Genomic DNA, 17,620 nt, shown 5'->3' with positions numbered 1-17,620 from the left:
TCATCGTGTATAGAAGGGGTATAATTGGAAATTACTAATAATCACCCCTTAATTTCCGAATGGAAATTGTGAGGTATTCAACTCCTAGTAGCTTGTGCATCACAACGAACTTTATCTTAGCTAAAGCCTTTGTCAAAATGTCAGCTCATTGTTCCTTTCCACTAACTTGATCGATTGTGATCTCCTTGTCTTCAAATTGTCCTTGTATCTAGTGGAAACAAGATTTGATGTGCTTGTTCTGGCCATGAAAAACTAGATTTTTGATTAATGCAATTGTCAGTGTGTTATCAATTTTAATTACCACTTCTTGTACTTAAGAACCAGTTATTTCTCCTAAAAGATCTTGTAACCAAACTGCTTGACAACTTGCTGCAGAACCAATCATATACTCAGCTTCACAAGATGATAACGCCATTGTTTCTTGCTTTTGAGACCACCATGTAATTGGTGATTCACCAAAATAAAGTACATCCCCGATGGTACTTTTTCCATCATCTTGATCAATGTTGTGACTCCTCTCAGAATATCCAACCAGTCTTACTAGATTATTACGACTGTAACGTATCCTATATCCGATAGTTCCTTTTACAAATCTTAATATTTGTTTTATAGCAACCATGTGTGACTTCTTTGGAGTTTTCATGTAATGACTTCTTATGCCAACTGAGTAAGCTAAATTAGCCCTTATTTGAAGCAAATATATCAATCTTCCAACTAGTCTTCGATATTTTGTTGCATTCGTGTCTTCCTCGCCTTCTCCTTTTGAGAATTTTGCATTTGGATCCATTGGAACTAGAGTAGGATTACAGTCATACATCCCTGCATCCTTGAGCAACTTTTTTGTATAGCCTTATTGTGTGATTAATATTTTATCCTTCTTTTGATATACCTCTATCCTAGGTAGTATCGTAATATTCCAAGATCACTCATGTCAATGTCTGTTGCCATTGCTTGCTTGTACTTATTTATAATTGACATGTTCGTTCCCGTAACAACCAAGTCATCAACATACACTCCAACTAGGATTAGATCAAATTCTATCTTCCTTTGGTATATAGCTTGTTCTTGCATGCACCTTTGGAACTTCATATTTTTAAGAATCTCGTCCAATTTCATGTTCCACGTTCGAGGAGCTTGACATAGACCATATAACATTTTTATGAGCTTGAATACAAAATTCCTTTTAACTTTTCCTTGTTTTTCGAAACCTTCAGGTTGTTCAACGTATACTTCTTCTTGCCATTCACCATGTAGAAATGCAAAATTTTCATCGAGATGATGTAGCTCCCAACCTTTTGAAGCACCTAGTTCTATTAAAATTATAACGGTTTCAATTCGTGCTATCGGTGCAAAAACTTCTTCAAAATTGATACCGTTCTCTTGGAGATATCATTTTGCTACAATTCTAGCCTTGTACTTTCTAATTGAGCCACTTGCTGTCACACCCCAAAACCAGAACGGTGGAAACGTTCGGGGGTGGAGGACGTCATGTCAAGTATCACGAGATATGTATAAGGTAAGCAAGTAATGAACAACCATTTCATTTAGAAAGAAAGTGTTTACAATGTATGTGTTCACAAAACATAGAAGTCATAAACAAATAACAAAACAAGACTTGAAGCTATAATGCTCCATCTTCTGAAGTCCCAGCACGAGCACCTGTCTAATAGTCTCCTGAGAATACAAGTTATTTGAAAGAGTTGATCAGCAATTAAGCCGGTGAGTTCATAAGATTTTAGTGATGTGAGTAAGCTGTAAAATGTGGAAAAAGTATATGTAAAAGTGATGTAAGCTGTAAGTTCTGTTTTGAAATGATCTCCTGCTCCTCTAGAAAATCCTATATTTCCTACTTTAATGGAAGTTGAGTAAAATGACACTACAAGCCTTTCTATGCGTAATAAGTGGGTACAAGTTATATATACTTGGAGTAAACAAATAATCGATTGTGCGCATCTGCCTTCAACTCACAACCCAATGGGGTACAGTAAGTAAGGCGGATAGCACACATTCCATTGGTTGTTAGATCGTTGTCATATATAACCTTGGTGTATTCACTTGTTACTCATGGAGTTATTTGTAATGGTTCCTTTATATCTAATGGAGAGTTCCTTTTAAGAAAACCTATATTTCTTATAGTAAAATATTGACTATGGTGATTACTTTTATAATAGCTTTGTTTATACTGCTATATATAATTTGATATCGGGTGGATAGTAGATTGGGTGACCTCGGTGTAAACCCACATCCAACGGGAACAGGACGTACAACGAAGAGCACACATCCTACTAGCTGTCGGATACTAGTTTTATATATAAACATGGTGTATAAACTAAGGTGTTATAGAGTTAACTCACTTAAAGTCTTTAAAATTGTACTGGCTTAATAAAATGGATTAAGCCCTTAACTGGGAAATCGCTAGTTTTGTATACCAAAATTACTGACTTTGAAACAAAAGTTTTGTACTAGAAAAACTGTGCATTGACCCTGTGTCCTATAACCTGATCCATACTTGGTACCCTTATGATGACTTAATGTATACTAAGCATAAATATATATAGATTCGAGTAGATAATAGATTGGGTGACCTCGGTGTAAACCCACATCCAACGGGAACAGGACGTACAACGAAGAACACACATCCTATTAGATGTCGGAATCTACTTAGCATATATGTATCCTTTAGTGTATACATTAAGGAATCATAAAGTTAGCATCATGGTCCTAACTTTTATAAGTAGCCTTCTACCAAGACTCGACTGTTTTGAAAGTAGTCTTCTACCAAGACTCGACTGTTCCTTTGTCATACGTAAAGTATATTCTCCCTAGTTTATAACCATCTCGTAGAGAAATAGATTAACCTTCAAGTGTTACCGACACTTTATGAAAGTAATGGGAGAAGTGAGTACCCTGATGTCGTTTATAATGACATGCGGAGGTACTATTAACCTAAACATATTTGTTTTATTACGGTCATAATTTGAAAGCTAGAACCCCTACTACACGCTCTCATGAAAGGAGATTGAGGGAACCCACTACGACCCGAGCAAATCCATGCAAGCAGTGTAATTCACATTAAAGTTATATGATCATGTATACCCAATATAACTATCACTAATACGTTAGTGATTCATTGGTATAGTTAGATCCTGTCTGCGTGTTGTCATGCTATAGCAAATTAACTTGTTTGTTATGTTCTGTTCTGGTGTTGTTTGATTCTCTTCTCTGTTTGTTCTGTTCTGGTATTGTTTCTTTTTGTGCTTCATTCTACTAGAAGTAATGAATAGTATTCTCCTAAACTATACCTATAATAGTTTACTAATGTTCTAACTGTACTGATGATGAAAAGACTCATTTGTCTACCAAGTTATGCTTATACTTTAAAAACGGAGTTTTGTACAACTATAAAGTAACACAACCTTTAAAATAGTTTTGAAATGTAAAGACGACTTATAAATGACATAAGTAACATTTTGAATAATGTTTAACAACAAATAATTACACAATTATCATTGTGTTCAACCTGTATTCCCCCCTTAAAAGAGTTCAAAATAGTTAAATGATTCATTACGGGGTATGAACTCACCTGATGTGGGTGATTCAAACGGGTATGCGCGTACGGATGAGAAGTTCCACGAATGAAGTTCCGAGACATAATAAGTCCTAAATGATATTTAAGGACACATAATGACATGAATATAGTGTTTATAAACAACTATATGAAAGATAACACCTTCCGGGACTAGGAAACACCTTGACCAAGTGTTGGAATCACATGTGATTCAACATAGGAAGGTATAAGGCACACATATGAGTTTACTAGCATGAGTTCACGGTCCAAGGGAGTTTACGGCCATAAACTCATGGCTACACATGTGGGAATGCAAGTATGAAAGTTAGGGAATGATTTAGGGACATTAGCTCTAGCCTAGGATGAGAAAGACCACCTTCTTTGGAGTTTTTGAGGTGTTCACGGCCCAAATGAATTTACTACCGTAAACTCATGGCCAATTATACTTATGTGGGTCCTAAAGGTCATAAGGAAGCTTTCTAAATTCATGCCTAAGCCTTAGGAAGTGTTTGTGGCATCAAAACACTCTTATCTTGAGTTTACGGCCCATGGACCATTTGGTCATAAGCTTGCAGCCGTAAACACCTATGGGTGTTGTTCTTTTGGTTGTTTTGGGTCCTAGACACATCATGGTAAAGGCTATGTTTGTCTCTTGGCTTATGGAAGGCATTTAGGGCATTTTGGCACCCTAAAATGGAGTTCACGGCCCAAAAACTTCCTTGGACGTGAACTCACTTCTTGCCTTGTTTCTTAATGTTTTGGGGGTCTAAAACAAGTAATGGTAGTCTCTAGGTTCAGTCCCAAGGCTTGGAGGGACATTGGACACACTTTGGCCCTTATAAAGGAGTTTACTCCCCAAGGTGTTCTTGGGCGGTAAACTCACAGATCTTAGTGTTTTCCTATGATTTCTAGTGTATTAAGCATATATGAAGCTTTAAAACAACACTAGATAGAAGTACTCACTTTCCGGAACGAAAGTCCGAAGATCCTTGAGAGAGAATTCAGCTTTTCTCTAGTTGGAATTGGAAATAATGAATAAATATGGTTCAGAATCCTATATATAGTCTTGGGATTTTTGGCAGAAAATATTTTTATTCATCCATTGAACTCTAATATCATAGAGTTTTGGAATAACAGTGTTGCACCAAAACCCTAGTGCATCCACTCTCCTGATATCTCCTTAAGTGTAAATCCTGAAATACTCAAACTTATACCCAAAAGTCTGGAAATTCTCTGTAACTGTTCTAATCTTCTACTGACTTGATATGGTTTGTATAGAATGGAAATTTCGGGTTGTCACATCATCCCCCTGTTAAAGGGAATTTCGTCCCGAAATTCGCTCTCTTAACATTACTATCGGGGTTGAGCTCGTCTGCTCTATAGAATATTCACTCGTAGACCTGACCTCATTGCCCTGGTGTTCATGATAGGATTCATACTTGGTCCATCTATCATTACCTCGTGTATACAAGCCATATATGATTAAGATTAGTAGGACTGTCGGATGTGCGACTCTGCCCCAGGTCCACAACCCACGGGGAAAACAGGAGATAGGGCGGAAACACACATACTAGATCTACGAAATCACTCTCATATACCACCATTGCGTATACATTCAAAATAATAAGCGGGTTGTATTCGTCCATAGCCTCTATGCTCGGACTTGGTCTGCTGGACGAGTGGTATTTCGTGACAGTCTTCGGAGGACAAAGTACTCTTCGCACGAGTACTTCAGGGGTTTAGAATGTGAAAGATAAAGTTTAGGTTTAGGTCAGACCTTCGATATGAATGACAAAAGTTTCGAGAACTTGCCGATCGAGGCGATAGAAATATATGAACTCAGTATGGTGAGGACCACGCCAACTCATGACGCAAGAAAAACAATGGACTCTATACCGAACAAAGTTTTGGTCAAATGAAAGAAACGTCTGATAACGACGATGTATCTCTGGTATGCTTGGTACTGTACTCCTAGTATGTTCAACAATGTACTCCTTGTAACTGTTCTCGAGTTTCCTGTTTTCTATTTTGAAATTAACACTCCTATGTATCGTACCGTTATGTGCGCATACATACAAATAAAAGTGCTTTACTTACAGAAGGGATACTTTTATACCATGATCCCCCCATGGTACCACTACTATCGCCCGTCATATACAAGTTGTGAATACTTAAGATGAGCCAGGCAGTCGACTGAGCATCTCTGCCTCAAATCCTCAACCAATTAAGGAAAGGGGACCTAAGCGGAGTCACTCACTCTAAGTCTTCAATATCTCAGTTGCGCACAACCCTGATGTATATGGTGAGTCATAATAGCTTCTCTAAGGGATCTTTTAGTTCTCTTGAATATTACGACCTATTTCAACATGTGAGTTGTTATAGTTACTTTTAAGTGTCATCCCCAAATTTTAATCTTATATGATTATAAATTAATTTTAAAAGTAAATACTATTTTGAAAACGTACCACTACTCGACAACGACTCCGAGTAGATTCTCCTGCGGTGATCATCAGAATACGTCCATCCGCTCCTGAGTTCATCATTATTGGACAGTCCCTCTGAATGTGTCCATTCTCACCACAGCCATAACAGGCTTGGTTTTCTTCAGCTCCGAGGACTTGGGAGATCGGTTGAGCCGGTGCCCTGCAGTAACAGACTGTGTGTCCCTTTCTGTGTCAGTTCAGACACTGCATTTCTCGGCACACTCCAGTGTGGTGAAAGTTGCACTTTCCACACTTTGGAAGGTTTCCAGCATAACGACTGGCAGATGCTGAAGCAGTAGGCGTCGTAGCGGCGTACATAGTACTCGCTTGTTGCTCTTGTGGGATGTCTTGTGTTGTTCGCTTCTTCTTTCTCTTGTTCTCTGACTCTTGATTATAGTCCTCTTCCCTTGATGACTCGGGAATAGGGACTTTTACGCTGTGGCGGACTCCATGATCGATGAGTCGTTGAGCCAAGCGTTTAGCACTAGCGAACGTGGTTGGGTTAGAAGACAACACATTTCCTTGGGTCGGAGCAGTCAGACCCCAAATGTATCTTTTTATCTTCTTGATCTCTGAGGTAATCATCTCGAGACATAGAGCTGCTAGTTCGCTGAACCGGTCCGTGTAGGTCACTATGTCTGAGCCGACCATAGTGAGATCCCACAGCTCTTGTTCCAGCTTTTGAATCTCGCCTAACGGGCAATATTCTTCCCGAATTAACTCCTTTAGGTTTTCCCAACCTATGGAGTTTGCCACTGATAGGTCCAGTGACTTAACATGGCTGTTCCACCATGTTAGGGCCTTGCCATCGAAGGTGCAGGCAGCAAACTTCACTTTGCTTCCTTCGGGGCATAAACAGATTTCGAAGACCGACTCTGTCTTCTCGAACCATTGCAGAAGGGCAATGACTCCTTCAGTCCCTTTAAAGGACAGTGGTTGACATCTGGTGAAGTCCTTGTAGGAGAACTCTCCCTGGCGCACAGGGACCTCACCTTGAGTAGAATCAGTAGGCGTTTCACCTCCACCTGTACTGATGGGGTGATATTGTGCCATGGCTGTTGCCACAGCCGCGACCACTGCAGCATTTAGAGTTGCTGCATTGATTGTGGAGAATGTATGGGAGTTATCGGAGTAGCGTGTCTTGGTGATCTGCGAGGAGGCATCTTTGCTAAAAGAAAACAAAGATGAGATGGAATAAGTCTATAGCAACGGACACAAGCCGAAAGCTGAAAAGACAAAGTTATCCTAGTTCTGGATGTATCGGGTCCTGATTTCCACAAGGTTCTAGGAACAATCCATAAATGAGTCTATACCTAATAAACTCTATGAATTTGAAATAACTATCCTCGAATGAATATCTGTTTTGCTGAATAACTGTTACCAGCTGCATGTAAGAAAATAATTCTAACACATGTAATGTGAGCAGTGTTTCCACTCGCTCGCTAAATTAACCTAATTAATATTTATTAGTGTGACGCATAAGACGTTTTGGTTATTTCGGATGATCTTTCCTTGAAATCTTTTCATTGGTTTGTCGTTGTTCCTCCTGAACTCTTCTGTTGTCTACTATGAGGAAGTGGTTACGTTTATCTGGGCTTGTCGTGTGAGAATGAAAGTGACTAAAGAACCTATGAGCTTTAAGGTAACTTCATGGGGTGATCCTTACGGAATCTTCCTATAATTATACTAGGTATACGAGTTGGTATTGTATATAATTGAAGATCAAATAGACCTTCAAACAATTGATCCCACCTCAACACTACTTCCTTAAAAGGAATGGATAGCGAAGCGTCGGTCACAGATTCTATGTCTATAAGATCTTGATTATATATAAAACTTTATGAATATACCCTGTAAGATTATAGACCTATCCGCAAGGGTCTTTTAAGTTATCACATAAGTTATGTATCTGGACTAAAATACTCCTCTAGTATCCTAATGTAATGTACTTGTTATGTTCTAAACTTGTTATCGCGCTATCGTATCATAGAATACTCCCATAGTACTCTAATTCTAACTGTACTTGTTCTGGCGTTCTCTTGACTGGTGTTCTGGTAAGTTTTAACTCTGTCGCAACACCACATCATTCCCAAACACATGTTGGTCACATCTCGAACGAATATAGTTGATCAGGCTATATTGATCCTAGATATGATTACATAACTGTTCAGGTTGACGACAGTGTCCAACCTCTAAATACTTTTAGTTTTGTTCTCCACGTGATCCTAGTTCTATTATGTACATGTATGAGCAAGTAGGTATATTTTTATAACTTGAAGTTATAATCTAAAATATATCATTATCCAGAGCACTTAATCCCTATTGTATTTATAGACGTATATCTTTTATCGGTTGGTATACTTAGTTCACTATAAACAGTGCTCTGATACCAATCTGTCACACCCCAAAACCGGAACGGCGGAAACGTTCGGGGGTGGAGGACGTCATGTCAAGTATCACGAGATATGTATATGGTAAGCAAGTAATGAACAACCATTTCATTTAGAAAGAAAGTGTTTACAATGTATGTGTTCACAAAACATAGAAGTCATAAACAAATAACAAAACAAGACATGAAGCTATAATGCTCCATCTTCTAAAGTCCCAACACGATCACCTGTCTAATAGTCTCCTGAGAATACAAGTTATTTGAAAGAGTTGATCAGCAATTAAGCTGGTGAGTTCATAAAATTTTAGTGATGTGAGTAAGCTGTAAAATGTGGAAAAAGTATATGTAAAAGTGATGTAAGCTGTAAGTTCTGTTTTGAAATGATCGCTTGCTCCTCTAGAAAATCCTATATTTCCTACTTTAATGGAAGTTGAGTAAAATGACACTACAAGCCTTTCTATGCGTAATAAGTGGGTACAAGTTATATATACTTGGAGTAAACAAATATCGATTGGGCGCATCTACCCTCAACTCACAACCCAATGGGGTACAGTAAGTAAGGCATATAGCACACATTCCATTAGTTGTTAGATCGTTGTCATATATAAACTTGGTGTATTCACTTGTTACTCATGGAGTTATTTGTAATGGTTCCTTTATATCTAATGGAGAGTTCCTTTTAAGAAAACCTATATTTCTTATAGTAAAATATTGACTATGGTGATTACTTTTATAATAGCTTTGTTTATACTGCTATATATAATTTGATATCGGGTAGATAGTAGATTGGGTGACCTCGGTGTAAACCCACATCCAACAGGAACAGGACGTACAACGAAGAGCACACATCCTACTAGCTGTCGGATACTAGTTTTATATATAAACATGGTGTATAAACTAAGGTGTTATAGAATTAACTCACTTAAAGTCTTTAAAACTGTACTGGCTTAATAAAATGGATTAAGCCCTTAACTGGGAAATCGCTAGTTTTGTATACCAAAAGTACTGACTTTGAAACGAAAGTTTTGTACTAGAAAAACTATGCATTGACCCTGTTTCCTATAACCTGATCGATACCTGGTACCCTTATGATGACTTAATGTATACTAAGCATAAATATATATAGATTAAGGTAGATAATAGATTGGGTGACCTCGGTGTAAACCCACATCCAAAGTGAAGTATATTCTCCCTAGTTTATAACCATCTCGTAGAGAAATAGATTAACCTTCAAGTGTTACCGACACTTTATGAAAGTAATGGGAGAAGTGAGTACCCTGATGTCGTTTATAATGACATGCGGAGGTACTATTAACCTAAACATATTTGTTTTATTACAGTCATAATGTGAAAGCTAGAACCCCTACTAAACGCTCTCATGAAAGGATATTGAGGGAACCCACTGCGACCCGAGCAAATCCATTCAAGCCGTGTAATTCACATTAAAGTTATATGATCATGTATACCCAATATAACTATCACTAATGCGTTAGCGATTCATTGGTATAATTAGATCCTGTCTGCGTGTTGTCATGCTATAGCAAATTAACTTGTTTGTTATGTTCTGTTCTGGTGTTGTTTGATTCTCTTCTCTGTTTGTTCTGTTCTGGTATTGTTTCTTTGTGTGCTTCATTGTACTAGAAGTAATGAATAGTATTCTCCTAAACTATACCTATAATAGTTTACTAATGTTCTAACTATACTGATGATGAAAAGACTCATTTGTCTACCAAGTTATGCTTATACTTTAAAAACGGAGTTTTGTACAACTATAAAGTAACACAACCTTTAAAATAGTTTTGAAATGTAAAGACGACTTATAAATGACATAAGTAACATTTTGAATAATGTTTAACAACAAATAATTACACAATTATCATTGTGTTCAACCTGTATTCCCCCTTAAAAGAGTTCAAAATAGTTAAATGATTCATTACGGGGTATGAACTCACCTGATGTGGGTGATTCAAACGGGTATGCGCGTATGGATGAGAAGTTCCACGAATGAAGTTCCGAGACACAATAATTCCTAAATGATATTTAAGGACACATAATGACATGAATATAGTGTTTATAAACAACTATATGAAAGATAACACCTTCCGGGACTAGGAAACACCTTGACCAAGTGTTGGAATCACATGTGATTCAACATAGGAAGGTATAAGGCACACATATGAGTTTACTAGCATGAGTTCACGGTCCAAGAGAGTTTACGGCCGTAAACTCATGGCTACACATGTGGGAATGCAAGTATGAAAGTTAGGGAATGATTTAGGGACATTAGCTCTAGCCTAGGATGAGAAAGACCACCTTCTTTGGAGTTTTTGAGGTGTTCACGGCCCAAATGAGTTTACTACCGTAAACTCATGGCCAATTATACTTATGAGGGTCCTAAAGGTCATAAGGAAGCTTTCTAAATTCATGCCTAAGCCTTAGGAAGTGTTTGTGGCATCAAAACACTCTTATCTTGAGTTTACGGCCCATGGACCATTTGGTTATAAGCTTGCAGCCGTAAACACCTATGGGTGTTGTTCTTTTGGTTGTTTTGGGTCCTAGACACATCATGGTAAAGGCTATGTTTGTCTCTTGGCTTATGGAAGGCATTTAGGGCATTTTGGCACCCTAAAATGGAGTTCACGGCCCAAAAACTTCCTTGGCCGTGAACTCACTTCTTGCCTTGTTTCTTAATGTTTTGGGGGTCTAAAACAAGTAATGGTAGTCTCTAGGTTCAGTCCCAAGGCTTGGAGGGACATTGGGCACACTTTGGCCCTTATAAAGGAGTTTACTCCCCAAGGTGTTCTTGGGCGGTAAACTCACAGATCTTAGTGTTTTCCTATGATTTCTAGTGTATTAAGCATATATGAAGCTTTAAAACAACACTAGATAGAAGTACTCACTTTCCGGAACGAAAGTCCGAAGATCCTTGAGAGAGAATTCAGCTTTTCTCTAGTTGGAATTGGAAATAATGAATAAATATGGTTCAGAATCCTATATATAGTCTTGGGATTTTTGGCAGAAAATATTTTTATTCATCCATTGAACTCTAATATCATAGAGTTTTGGAATAACAGTGTTGCACCAAAACCCTAGTGCATCCACTCTCCTGATATCTCCTTAAGTGTAAATCCTGAAATACTCAAACTTATACCCAAAAGTCTGGAAATTCTCTGTAACTGTTCTAATCTTCTACTGACTTGATATGGTTTGTACAGAATGGAAATTTCGGGTTGTCACACTTGCATCTCTTTTTTATTTTATAGACCCATTTTAAACCAATAACGGTTGTGTTGCATGGTCTTTTTACAAATCTCCAAGTTCTATTCTTTTCAATAGAGTCGATTTCTTCTTCCATCGATTTTACCCATAATGGATTCATCTTGGCTTCATGATAGGTTGTTGGTTCATATTCATTGAGAGCCAATAGTAGCTCATGATTCTATATGAAAAAATCAACTTTGAAATCATCATGTCTTCTAGGAAATTGTGTGTTGTGATTCGACCTTCGTAGTTGTGGAAGTTCATCTTGTACAACCATTGTAGGTGACATCAGTTGTGGTATCGACTCACTTTTTTCACCGTGATCATTTTCATTTGTAACTTCGTGTGCTTCACTCACTACCGGTCCACTTCCGGTGTCAACCATCTTCGACCAATGAACCCATAACATCTTGGGTTTTTGTGTAGTCTCGTCTTCTTTTTCCCAACTCTAACTTGAGTTTTCATCAAAATGTCATCTTATGAAACTGTGATTTTTTCATCTTTGGATCATATAAATGATAAGCTTTGGAACTGGGTTTAGATCCAAAATACACCATTTTTTGGATTGATCGTCTAGCTTCTTTTGGTGAGGAGTTGTGATTTTTACATAAGCTAGTGACCCAAAAATTCGTAAGTGTTCGATATTAGGCTTGCGATGATAGAGTTTCTCATATGGAGTCAAGTTCTTTAGAGATTTTTTGGTAATCTATTTATAATATAGGTTGCATGTCGAATTGCCTCTCCCCAAAGAAAATTTGGGATATTTATGGCTTTTAGCAAGCTCCGTGTCATCTCAAGGTGTGTACGATTTCTTCTCTCCAACACCCCATTTTGTTGTGGTGTGTATGGATCCGTGAGGTGTCGTATCATACTTTTGTCTTCACAAAGCTTTTTGAATTCCTGTGAAGTGAACTCTCCTCTTTTGTCTGTGCGAAAAACCTTAATAGATTTTTCGCTTTCTTTTTCAACTAATGTCTTGAAATTCTTGAAATAAAATATGGCCTCGCTTTTTTCTTTCATAATATAACTCCACATAAACCTTGAGTAATCATCAATAAGAACGAAGATATACCTGTTTTTGGCAATAGTTGATGGTGATACCGGCCCACAAAGATCTCCATGCACGAGGTCTAGGATATTCTCGGCTCGATATGATGCCTTTTTCGAAAAACTGCTTCATGTTTGTTTTCCAACTAAGCATGACTCACAAAGTTGATTTGATTCTGTCACACCCCAAACCAGGATGATGGAAACGTCCGGGGGTGGATGACTTTCATGTATTGTATCATATCATAGAAAATAATAGTGACCAAAGCAAACACAACCATCATAAATATAATTGAAAAGGGTTACATTGTTTCATGAGTTACATGTTTCAAAATCAGTTACAATATGATGATAAAAAAATGATTTGTCTGACGTCTTAGCGTCCCATCCTCAAAAGCTGGTAGTTACATGTTTTAGTGATTACCTGAGAATACAAGTAGTTTTGAAAGAGTGTCAACAATTAAGTTGGTGAGTTCATAAGTGTTTGTATGTAGAGTTGAAAGCCTTTCTTTATAAAAAAATAGTGTTTGTTCCAGAAAATCCAATATTTTCCTTTAAATATGAGTTGTAGTCTTAAAACCTAATGACCGAGATGTACAAGTATTTTCCATACTTATAATATTATATGTAGTTTTAAGTTTTATAAAACCGTTTGAATGAATACATCCCCGTAAACTATATGTATCGTTGTTTCCCCATGTAAGTTATTATAACCGTGCTAACGACAAAGATGGCATGTTACGATGTTCTTCAGACGTCGAAATGTTATGAAATTTGTAACCCCATACCTGTCGGTCTAGTTGTTGCAAGCAGCTTAGGTTCGGAATTGTCAGTCTCGTATAGATCTATACACAACTATCATGCTCTCTTATTGGAGACTCTATTTATAAAACAGGACTTTTGTAGGTACTCTGATTTGTACGTGAAGATTTTGACTCACAAAATTTGATTCAACGAGTTTACGTGTAGTGTAAATGAAAACCCTTTTCGTAGTGGAATAATAACCTTTCGTAGTAAATTTCATAGTGTTAAAGACCCATAAACTATACCAATTATAATTTACCATAAATGTTTTGTAGTGATGAAAACCTTTATATGTATGATAATCACCTTTTTATGGAAATAAAACAGCATGAAAACAATCAATATATATTTCCCTATTATTATATTACAAAGTGTAACGGTTCGTAAACTATAAACGGTTTGTTATAGTATAGGTTTTTCGTACCCAAAAGTATGTATTCCCACACATGAAAGTAGATCGGTATACTTTAAATAGCAACTATTTTATACTTAATGCAATTAAATGGGTTTTTAACATGAAACGTCCATTTTGTTAGTTTTTGACTATTAAACGCTACTAGCGGCAAATAATGAGAATATGGTTACGTAAAACTTATTTTTGCCTTTTTAAGATTCTTATATCTAGTTGAATATATATGTTTTAATCAACATATCTTTGATTAAAAACCCGCAAAAATGGTGTTATAACCAGGTTATGACCATTTTTGCTAGAAAATCTCTTCTTACGTAACATAAAAAAAATATTTATAACAACTTGTATATTATTTTGTTTACTAGTATCCCCCCTCCCCCTAAAATATGGAAAACTCGAAAATGGTGGGGGTATGAACTCACCTTAAGTGTTTTCCTTGATAAGTGGAAGGTTGTGGATGAGAAGTTTCAAATCAAGAACACTTGAAAGAAATTTGGAGATTTGATGGTCCTAAGGACATTAATACGTGAATATGTGGGTAATAGGTTCAAGATTTGTATAGAAGTATGTAAAATCATTAGAGTTTGAAAGAAATACTTACCAAAAGATCCAAGAACAATCTTAAGATAATCCTTGCTAGAGAGAAAGAGTGAGAGATTTTCTTGGAGAGAAAAAGTGAGAAGTGAAGATGATTGTGAAATGGGAAATTATCTCCTGAACATGAGTATAAGATGAACATGAGTATAAGAGGGAAGGAGTAATGCAAGTGGATGGGAGAAGTTATGTGGGGGACAATGAATTGACCAAAAGAGACTAGGAGAAGTGACATAAATGTGCCTTGGGAAAAGATGGGAGAACCACTTGTGCTATTTCTTTATGATTAAGATAATATAATATTTTTATAATCTTAGATATTATTTAATACAATGTGTTTTATATATAATAAAGCTTCAACATGTGCTTAAATATATGAGTTTAGAGGGTCTAAGATGTGAAAAATATGCGTTTGATGGAAATCCCAACGTCAAAATCCCTTAAAATGAAGAAAAGTCCGAAATGACCAAAAATCCGAAGTGGGGTCTGAAGTTGCAAGTGGTTTGGAGTGGGCGTGTGCGAAGTCAACAGCCTTCCGGGGTGGTTCGGTTCCGGAGCGTACAACCTTCCGAGATGGTTCGGTTCTAGAGCGCCCAATCTTCCAAGATGTGAAATTGTCCGGTGTGGCTGATTCTTCTGGAGCTACGAGATCTTCCGGTGGGAGAGGGTTCCAAAGCAGTTAGAAGTTCCAGAGTTAGGAGATGTTTTGGAGTCGGGAGGGTTCTGAGAATGAATAGTGTATTCCGAAGTGGGAGGGTTCTTTTGGGTTTTCTCCTTTGGTTTTGAGCTGTTTTCAACAAAGGGAGGGATGCGATGACGTCAGTGTGTATAGGAAAGGTTAGTAATGAGATTTGAGCTATAAAGAGAGATTTGGGAGAGATTTGAGACATAGAGAGAGAGAGAGAGATTTGGGAGAGATTTGAGATATAGAGAGAGATTTGGGAGAGATTTGAGATATAGAGAGAGATTTGGGAGAGATTTGAGATATATAGAGAGATTTGAGATATAAAGGGAGAGAGAGAGAGAGATTGTGTTTGTAGACTTTTTTAAGGTTTTTCCTCGTAGTGTTAGGATTATGAACTCTACTACGCCATGTTATGAGTGTTATTTATCCCCGAAGGATACATAGTTGAACTTTTATCACATTGTTACGTTACTCACCCTATCTAGGGTTTATATTTGACAAATTTGCAAATTTCCGAGTGATACTTTGTATTATAATAGTAAGTTGTACATTAGGAAACATAGTGTAAACCCTAACGTACTAGTATTGGTTGAGTTGACCGGGTTGACTTGTTGACTTTGTTTGACCCAAGGTTGACGGTTGTCACTGATTCGGTGACAAGTTCCTTTTTTGACATAGCTAAAATATTCTCAAAGTTGGTATCCCTAGTCTAGTATGCCATAGCCAAGATTGCTCACCGAGACGTGTGTGTAACCAAATTGGCTTTCCAACTTTGGTTTTTGTTTTGTAGAGACGACTCACGAAACGTTTTACTTTAAATAGAAAAATATTTCAGCTATCATAAAGGTGTAGATGATCACCTTTCATTGACACGTCACACCCAAATTCGTTTGCTTGTCTTAAACTGATAATATTAGTTCTAAGTTTCGGAGTATAATATATATCAGTTGATAATTTGTGTCTTCCGTCCTCACCCTCGAACAAAATAGAACCTTTGCCATGTATCTCGAAAAAAGAGTCATCACCAAATTTTACTCTACCTCTAATTCTTTCATTAAGTTCGGTAAAGAAAGATAGATTACCTGTCATACGATTACTTGCACCGTTGTCCAAGTACCAAGTATCGTTTCTGTTTTCTTGATTCTCGAATTTTCTTGGTATGCCACCTTCTTCATTTAAGAAATCTGTCTCTTGGAGGGGTTGGACCATAAAAAGATGTGGATCATGATCTTCAACTTTAGGTACATGCACTTCTTCTTTCTTGGTTTTTCGTTCTAGACATTGGGATGCAAAGTGACCAAACTTGTCACACTTATAACATTTTACTTTGCAACAATCCTTATTCCTTCCTTTTGATTTTTCAGACTCTCCATTATTTGAGGTTGTGGTTTGATTTTGTTGATAGGAATTGTTGTGACGACTTCCACACCCCCAACACGATGTCCTCGACCACCACGACTCGATTCTCCACCTCGAGAAGAAGTCTCGGTTTTGTTGAACAAGAGTTTGTTTTGTTCATATATTTGCTCACTTTCTCGAATGCGTTCTTCGTAAGCTTTCAAGCGTCCAACCATGTCTTCGAGTCCAACCGTATTTAGATCTAGGACTTGTTCGATTGAAGCAACAATATGGATAAACCTTCTTGGTAAACTTGTAAGAAATTTCTTAACAAGTTTAGTTTCGGATATTGTTTCGCCAACAGAAGTACACTTTGATGAGATGCCGGATAATTGACTTGCAAACTCATTGATTGTACTTGATTCCTTCATCTTCAAGTTATCAAATTTGTTTATTAGGGTTTGTAAACGAGCTTCTCTTACCCTATTAGCTCCAATGTGGTGAATTTTGATGGCTTCCCATATCCCCTTTGTCATACTCATCATGCCAACTTGCAAGATTAAGTCTTTGGGGATTGCTTGGAATAAAATTGCAATTGCTACATTTTTTCTCTTGACATCCGACGTTCCTGGATCAACAATGTCCCAAACATAGTGAGCATTGAAGATTACTTTCATACGGATTACCCATACAATGTAGTTAGTCACTGTGAGCTTTATAACATGGAACAAGAATGATGAATTATCCTTCGTTCAAGACGTGCCTGGATCCACTGACCTGTCATGCTTGGTAGATCAGTTTTCTCCTTCTAGCTCTGATACCAATTGAAAGACAATTGATATGCAGAAAAATAAGAACACAAAAAATTGAAAGGAATAAACTTTTATTGTAACTCAGAAAAGCTCAAAACTGGATTACAATCTCTCATTTCTTGCTCTCTCTAAAATCCATATGATCTTACTTGATCACATGCAAGTATATATAGATGGCTAAATAAAATCCTACTTGATTACAACTTGCCATATAAATGACTTGCTTG

The 17,620-nt window shown here is 37.2% G+C and overlaps 1 protein-coding gene and 1 long non-coding RNA gene across 2 annotated transcripts; both read right to left on the bottom strand.

Moving 5' to 3' along the window:
- Positions 1 to 313: 313 nt before the first annotated feature.
- Positions 314 to 787, bottom strand: LOC145060470 (secreted RxLR effector protein 161-like). The gene has a single exon (XM_079008126.1). It carries the CDS (start codon positions 785 to 787, stop codon positions 314 to 316), a length of 474 nt encoding a protein of 157 aa, XP_078864252.1.
- A 12,254-nt stretch (positions 788 to 13,041) lies between these two features.
- On the bottom strand, positions 13,042 to 14,660 carry LOC145056582 (uncharacterized). Its single transcript, XR_013685833.1, has 3 exons — positions 14,566 to 14,660; positions 14,387 to 14,474; positions 13,042 to 13,172 (listed from the first exon to the last, which is right to left on the bottom strand). It is a non-coding gene; the product is annotated as an uncharacterized LOC145056582 (long non-coding RNA).
- Positions 14,661 to 17,620: the final 2,960 nt, after the last annotated feature.

Source organism: Lactuca serriola, chromosome 6 (genome assembly GCF_051521515.1).
Source record: "Lactuca serriola cultivar US96UC23 chromosome 6, Lser_US96UC23_V15, whole genome shotgun sequence".
Lineage (NCBI taxonomy): Eukaryota > Viridiplantae > Streptophyta > Magnoliopsida > Asterales > Asteraceae > Lactuca > Lactuca serriola.
This window is presented reverse-complemented; position numbering and strand designations above follow the sequence as displayed.